The 7742-nt window shown below is 42.1% G+C and overlaps 1 protein-coding gene across 2 annotated transcripts; it reads left to right on the top strand.

Annotated features, from left to right (window-relative positions):
- Positions 1–393: 393 nt before the first annotated feature.
- Positions 394–7542, top strand: nr2f2 (nuclear receptor subfamily 2, group F, member 2). Of its 2 annotated transcripts, none has more exons than XM_028430923.1 (3): positions 394–1631; positions 2620–3165; positions 5080–7542. In XM_028430923.1, exons 1-3 carry the CDS (start codon positions 1181–1183, stop codon positions 5352–5354), a joined length of 1272 nt encoding a protein of 423 aa, XP_028286724.1. In that variant the 5' UTR covers positions 394–1180; the 3' UTR covers positions 5355–7542. The 2 variants fall into 2 exon arrangements, with proteins under 2 accessions (XP_028286724.1, XP_028286725.1); XM_028430924.1 differs by having other exon boundaries at positions 395–1631; positions 2638–3165.
- Positions 7543–7742: the final 200 nt, after the last annotated feature.

Below are 7742 nucleotides of genomic sequence, written 5' to 3'. Positions count from 1 at the left end.
TCGGGGACAAAATCTCTTGTTATTTTGGCTATACATGATATACTGTGGCACGCAATATGAGACAAAGAGTTGAATTAATTTATTTATTTGGTGAAATTTGCTAAAGCTTTACCGGGGCTCCGTGTGAGTATAGCTTATATTCTGGTCGATTTGAGTGACTAGAAATGATTCCTGTTGTCGAAATCGGTCTCTCTTTAGGACCAAGCGGCCCTCTCGACCTCCATGCTGGCTCTGGCAAGGTACCAAGTAGCACAAGTGCCGACTAGCCAATGGGGTTCAGGGGGAGGTCCCTGAGCTCTGACCAGTCAAACACACTCTCCTTCCTTATATGGCAGCAGATCTCCATGGTAACGTGTGCTAAGTTGCAGCAGTCGTGTCAAAGTTCACTATATAGAGAGCTCAGTGAGCTGATCAGAGAGAAAGCATTCTGCCAGCCCGGCTCCTACCAATCGCAAATCACTTCCTAACCTCCGCCTTTTTAACATATTTGATCACTTTGATTCTCTGCTCCTTTTTCCTATTATTTTTCAGTGCACGGAGGAGGTTTGTAGGTTGTGATCTTTGTTTTTTTTGTTTTTAGTGCTTTCGCTTTTTTTGGGGGGGAAGAAGTTGTCTTCATATTCCAAGCTCTCAAAACATTGGCTTCAGCTGCGCGCTCGCTTGGCGCTACCTCACAAGGAGAAAAAGGAAGAAGACGCATTTTTTTTTACCCAGTTGGTGATTTTCTCCAAGACTTGTGCTGGAACTTGATAGTAGCTGCTACAGTGTGCTCACCAATTGTTTCATGCTGCTGCTGCGGGCACGGTCTCATCAACCTGCTCCATCCTTCTCTGAACAGTCCATGCTACCTCGGTTGGTTGTTTTATTTTTGAATATTTAGCCCACCTTTCCCGTTGATGGGTGTACTGGATGGATGACTGTAAGCGCCCCTGGACTTGGCCTTTAAGCGCAAGGCAGCGACTCAGCTCGCCATCGCATCAGTTTTGAAAACGTGCTTCGCAGCGTCTCCAACAGCAATAAATCGACAGTTTTCGGGAGATCCAGAGTGGATTCAACGTAGGCTAGATTTGACATTTTGTGTGTCCGGCTGTTAATCTCAGTTTATCGCGTTTCCTTGAGACATTATTCACCGCGACAGCAAAACGGCAGACAAAAAGTTTCTTTACGTTGACTGATAGATATGGCAATGGTAGTGTGGAGAGGCTCCCAGGACGATGTGGCTGATACCCAAGGCACCCTTTCCTCGCACACCCAAGGAGGACTATCACTACCCACCCCTCAACCAGGCCAGTTGAATCTGACAGCCTCTCAGGTCGCCCCTCCGACCCCTCAGACTCCGGTCCAAGGACCTCCGAACAACACACAGTCCACGCCGACGAACCAGACGACACAGCAGTCGGAGAAACAGCCACAGCAGATTGAATGTGTGGTCTGTGGGGATAAATCTAGTGGCAAACACTATGGCCAGTTTACTTGCGAGGGGTGCAAAAGCTTCTTCAAACGGAGCGTACGACGGAACCTCACTTACACATGCCGTGCCAACAGGAATTGTCCAATCGACCAACACCACCGCAATCAGTGTCAGTACTGCCGCCTCAAAAAATGCCTTAAAGTCGGCATGAGACGGGAAGGTATTGGGACTTGTTTTCTAATGCATGTGTGTGTGTTGTGTGCGTTTGTATGCTTCCAGACATGAAAGCACATTGTGTCGCCCCGTTAGCCTGTTCTTTCTTTCTTCCTTTCTTCCTCTCTCCTCCTGTCTCTCTCCCGACTGCTCCCTCCAAGGTTGTGCGGCTGGAGAACGCAAATGGAGCCGCTGTCTGCCGTGTTAAGAGACTAGAGACGGGGCTCGCCGGATTTTCCCTTTTTAAGCGTTGCATTACATGTATTCCAAGCTCCGGCGCATGATATAGCTCTTGTCTTTCACAAATAAGATCCGACCCCTGTCCAGACTAGGGCCATCGAATTTTATATTTAGATAAGGCTATGGGCGTACAGATACATCAGTATTGAATACATGATACAATATAGCCTTCTGCGCTATTATGGCGAGTGTCGAAGTAAAGAGATAGCGCGTTCCGGCTCCATCTCCTCATCTATCCCGGTTTGTCCCTCTCCCTGTATACGAAGCTGGACATTAGCGTGAAATGTGGCCACAAACCTTCTGGAATTTATTGAAATATTAGTGGAAAATATAGGCCTGCATGTATGGTAAAACGAGATGAATTGCTAAGTAGGTTAAGGGTTAAACATGCAAGGTCTCCCCTGCCCTCTTTGTGTTCCTTCACAGCCAGCTCATGTTGCTGTTGCTGAATAACATCATTTTAAAGCTAGACATGTGCGAGCCTCGTGTTAAATGAGTTTAAAGCGCATCTGTGGTGTTTGACTGCACAATATGTCACACTACAGCCTCAATATTATCAAGTCTTTTTATTACACAGTGTGTGAGTGTGTGTGTGCGCGTGTGTGTGTGTGTTGATCTGACAGAGTAAACATGCTGTGTGTTCTCTATTTTCTCTTGATGTACTTTTTTGAAAAATGTCTGTTATTAAGCAGCAGCTCACACTGCTCAGTGTCAATGTATGGTGATTTGTAGAATTCAGGCTTCAATATCCGTAGTTTCTCTTTTTACTGCAGCCGTGCAAAGGGGACGGGTGCCACCCACACAGCCACACCACGGTCAGTTCGCCTTGACAAATGGAGACCCACTCCACTGCCATTCCTACTTATCCGGATATATCTCTCTTCTGTTGAGAGCGGAGCCCTACCCGACGTCCCGGTATGGCAGTCAGTGCATGCAACCCAACAACATAATGGGCATCGAGAACATTTGTGAACTAGCAGCCAGGATGCTCTTCAGTGCCGTGGAGTGGGCCAGGAATATTCCCTTCTTTCCAGACCTTCAGATCACCGACCAGGTGTCTCTGCTGAGGTTGACGTGGAGTGAGTTATTTGTGCTCAACGCGGCGCAGTGCTCCATGCCCCTGCATGTGGCTCCTCTCCTGGCAGCGGCTGGCCTTCACGCCTCCCCCATGTCTGCGGACAGAGTCGTGGCCTTTATGGACCACATTAGGATCTTCCAAGAACAAGTGGAAAAGCTCAAGGCTTTGCACGTTGACTCTGCTGAATATAGCTGCTTAAAGGCAATTGTGCTCTTCACCACAGGTAAGACAATAGACTGGCAAGTTCAGTGTGTGTGTGTGTGTGTGTGAATGTCACTAACCTGCACATTGACATCAGCTAAACCAACGCTGACCTAAATATATCTTCATTGGCTAGAGGCTGTTGCTTGTATTTGATTCTACTTAAACGTTCACCATGCTGCCTTCATGGTCAAGGGCTCCTGCACAGGCCTTAGGCTACTGAATTATAAACCCACTTGATTAATCAACTGATTTATCACACACACACACGCGCATAGAACACAGTTGGAAATTGTGGCATGACCACACAAGATTATTTTTTTTCTAAATTAAAATGACAACAAAACAGAATAAAGTATAAATATCACCAACATATTTAAAAGTCCACATTAATTGCCTTAAGCAATCATAACGCACACCTCTAAAGAAGCAAATATCCTGCAGATGATTTTCCACACTTGGATTTTTTTTTTGTTCAGCCATTTATCAATGTGAGTATGCCCCACGTCTTGTTTGTAGGAAATGACAGATATAAATGATGTCAGGCTCCGAGGGGGAGGGGAATAGAAAAAAAAAGAAAGACAAGCCTAATGTCCCATTTGCACACAGTAAAAGCAAAGCGCATGTTTTGACGCTCTCTTGTCATTTTTAGGGGGGACAGACATGTGCGACAAAAAGCATGTAGAAGCCATGCACAGTCTGTAATTGCAAATATGCCAGCAGCATTGTGTGATATTGAGCAGTGACAGGAGGGGCGGCTTTCATTTTTATTTGCAGAAATATTCTCTGCGCCTTGTAGGATTCAAGGCGTCTCTGGACTTGCTCCAGAACTGGGTCATGACCCAAACTTCCCAGCTATTTAGTTACATTAGTTACACTTATAAAATAATTCCGAAATATACCATGTGGAAGAGATTTACAGGCTTTCACCGGTGACTGAATGCATGTCTTTGAAATGATACTATACCTGCAAGCCATCAGCCTCTCTGTTACAATAAGCAGCCAACTATTGTTCTGCCGGTGGCTTATTAACCCTTTCAAAATAATAAAAAAAAACTCATTTCAGGCCATTGGATTTTATGATTAAGCCTTTATACGTCCACGATGGCTTAATTTGTCTCCATATTACCTGAGTCCCGCAGGCTCGAACATGAGCTGTGAGTGTGTGTGTGTGTGTGTGTGTGTTGTAGCTTGAATGACACGCCTTTTGCTACTTTGGTGGTTTGGTTGTTGTCATGCATAAACTTTACAAACTTAACCAATGCGCGTACAAGCGTTTTTGGCACATTATCAGCTGCCGCCCACATGCAGCACAAGCATAGATAGTGATTATGCGTCTCTGATGGTATAGTATGTCGGCACCTCCGTAGGCTATGGGCCCTTTTTCCAAGCTAAATCTCTGCTCACTAAAGGTCAGTAGGTCTCCCTGTCTTTCCCTCTCTCCCTCTGCCCCCCCCCCTCCTCCTCCTCCTCCTCTCTTCCTCGCTCTGCCTCTCACTGCGACAGACAGGTCCATCTGAAACACAGTCTTTAGCTATGAATATGCTTAATTATTTAGTTGACTTTTAAATGGCTTTATCTAGAGAAATAATAGCAATGAAAGGAGGGGAGTAGTGGAAACGCAAGGCTGCAATTTTTAACCATACTTTATCCATAAATTAAAAAAAAAATACGCCACAAAAACCATATTTTAGTTGTAAGTGGTCATCTTGGCCAAATGTTTAGAAATATTCTTTCCTTATTTGTAGAAAATTAAACAAATAAATACATTTCTACGTTTAGTAACAACAATAATTTCCTGACAATAATTGATGTTGTGAGCCTGTGACAGGCTATCAATTTCCACTCTATCACCACAGTGGGAAAAAGCTCCTAGTGAGAGAAACACTTTAGGTTACACTTTATTAATGTTTATTTGCTTTCCCCCCCCTCTCAGATGCTTGTGGCCTCTCAGATGTGGCCCATGTGGAAAGTTTGCAGGAGAAGTCCCAGTGCGCCCTGGAGGAATATGTCCGGAGCCAGTATCCCAACCAGCCCACACGGTTTGGGAAGTTGTTACTCCGCTTGCCTTCCCTCCGCACAGTCTCTTCCTCGGTCATAGAACAATTATTTTTCGTCCGATTGGTAGGTAAAACCCCAATTGAAACTCTCATCAGGGATATGTTGCTGTCGGGGAGCAGTTTTAACTGGCCTTATGTGCCAATTCAGTAAACCAAGAAGGAGACGAACAAACAAAAGGTGGGGTTGGGGGGGTGGGTGGTGGAGGTTGGGGGGGGGGGGGTGCTGCGAGACTACAATGATTATAGCTGCTTTTGTGGAAGGAATAAAAAACCAACCGGCTGTTACACGGGGCTGGCTTTCATGAAGAAAGACATTGACGTAAATGACTGTGAATCCCCCCCTACTCCAAAAAAAGAGAGAAAAGAAAAAATTGAGACATCCACCGAACTTTCAAAATGGCAGATACAAGCTCCCAGTGTTCATGCAGAACAACCTGCTTCGTTCCAATTTTTTTTTTGTAATGAAAGAAGAAAATGTGGAAAAAAAGAAAAAGGGATTTTGTTGATCCTTATAGAAGGAAATTTTAAGTATTAAGTGCATTTAAAAATGAAAATTTGGGTTAAAAAAAATGAAAAAAAAATGGAGAAAGGGAAACTACGAAACGTGAATTTTCTTTTCTCAAATGACTTGTCCTGTGTCCATGTATAGCTGTGTTTTGTACTTTCTTTGTTCCTTCTTTCTGGTTCCAAACCGGCCTATGTGATTTCTGTAGTACAGGTGGTGTTATTTTCTAAGACAATGATTTATTTTGAAAAAGGTGAAATAATGTAAAAAATGTTCTAAAAAGAATTAAAACCACAGCAATAGGAGAATATAGGCTTATGATCTAGGCTTAATGCTGCAAGCGCACTTATATACATAAGACGACCAATATACCATCTGGAAGGGGGGAAAAAGGGGGGGGTTGGAGTTCATGTTCAACTTTATGACCCAGCGGGAACATTTTTTTTGCTCTTTATTACTATGAAGTTACAGGATTTTTGTTCTCCACTGCTGTTTTTGACAACATAATCTCTCTTTAAAATGTTTGAATTAATTCATTGGACCGTTTACAGACTTTTATTTTTCAAAAATAAACATAAATAAATCTTAACCTCCCAAATCCAGCTCTGAATATTTGGCATCACTTCTCCAAAATTGGACACATTTAAAAAGAAAAAAAAAAGTTGCCTATAGAGCTGAGACTCTAAATGCGTTACATGTGCATTTGAGAGCGTTTGCAGTGGCTGAAGCATTAAAAAAAAATAAAAAATAAAAAGTTGGAGAGGTCAAGGGTCATAAAAGTTTGAAGCCTAGCCAGAGTAGTGTTTTAATAGCAGTATTATTAAAGCGTCCCTGAAATGTCACCCTTTATTCACTTCAAGCATTAAGTGCCTGTGACAAGCATGGTGTGATTTCTTATCAAAACGTTGTTAAAGTAGGCCTAACGACAGTTTGTGGGAGGGGAGGGGGGGGCACGATTAGATTTTGAAACTTCAGTCCTGTGTGTTTCAACTTGAAAAACACTGATTAGAGGCAGTATTCTTGTAAATATAGGTCAATTCATTTCAACGAGTTTTTTCCTTTATACAAAGTATATGTGATTAAGAAAAAAAAAATCTGTGGTTGCCATTTTTTTTCTCTCGGTAATACAACGTCTTCAAAATTGAGTGGCAGACTTAGCTAGTAGCACTGAAAGTTCTGTTTTTAATGTATATACATATTACTACAAAATGTTTTCTTTTTCATGTATATTTAGACTGTGAATGCATGGCCACAGGTCGCTAACCTATTTTACCTTTGATATATAAATGTAAATGTTTTTTCTCTCTCTTATCTCTCTCTCTTTTTTTTTTTTTGACTGTATAGATATAATCTGTGCATTCAGTACACTAGCCCTTGTATTTAAAGAAACAGAAAAAAAAGAAAAAGAAACGACGTTCATTATTAGGCTTACAGACTTAAACAGGGTGAGCAGGTTTTTTTGGAGAAGGAGCTCATATTTTAACTTTAGTGTTAACGCTCCTTTTGGTCTTTGACAGGTGCCGTGGTGCGCGTGTGTGTGTGAGTGTGAGAGAGAGTGTGTGCGCGTGCGTGATTGTGTGTGTGTGTGTGTGTATTTGGAAGCTAGCAATTTTGTCCTTGTTTTGAGGCTTTTCTTCAACACACACAGAGAAACAGCATGTTGTGGTTGAATTAAAAGGGATCACTGATTGAACACTGATCTTTGGCTGTTCGTAGCCACATATGGACCAGAGAATGATACATGATTGTAATTATGAACAGTTTAAACTGACCCACGTTTTTATATAAATATATAAAAATATATGACTGCAGGGTATTGATAACGTATAGATACTTTTTTTATGATTATTATGATTACTATGATTATTATTATTAATTGCAAGTGATATATGTGAGTGTGTGTGAAAGTTTATAGTTGAACACAATTCTTGTTTGTTTGTGTTAGCTTATTGTAAACAAGCATTCTGCTGTAAATTTGTTCTTGGTATTAAATTATAATTTATGAATTTGAAAAAAAAACGTTTTTCATGTTTT

This window comes from Parambassis ranga, chromosome 19 (genome assembly GCF_900634625.1).
Source record: "Parambassis ranga chromosome 19, fParRan2.1, whole genome shotgun sequence".
Classification (NCBI taxonomy): Eukaryota; Metazoa; Chordata; class Actinopteri; family Ambassidae; genus Parambassis; species Parambassis ranga.
The sequence above is the reverse complement of the archived record's forward strand: the minus strand, read 5'-3'. Positions and strand labels throughout refer to the sequence as shown.

What these genes read in the sequence shown, in the direction of transcription:
- nr2f2 (XM_028430923.1), top strand. Translation starts at nt 1,181, where the DNA reads ATGGCAATGGTAGTGTGGAGAGGCTCCCAGGACGATGTGGCTGATACC. An exon ending in AGTCGGCATGAGACGGGAAG is followed by an intron (nt 1,632 to 2,619) that starts GTATTGGGACTT and finishes CAATATCCGTAG; the next exon opens with TTTCTCTTTTTACTGCAGCC. An exon ending in AATTGTGCTCTTCACCACAG is followed by an intron (nt 3,166 to 5,079) that starts GTAAGACAATAG and finishes CCCCCCTCTCAG; the next exon opens with ATGCTTGTGGCCTCTCAGAT.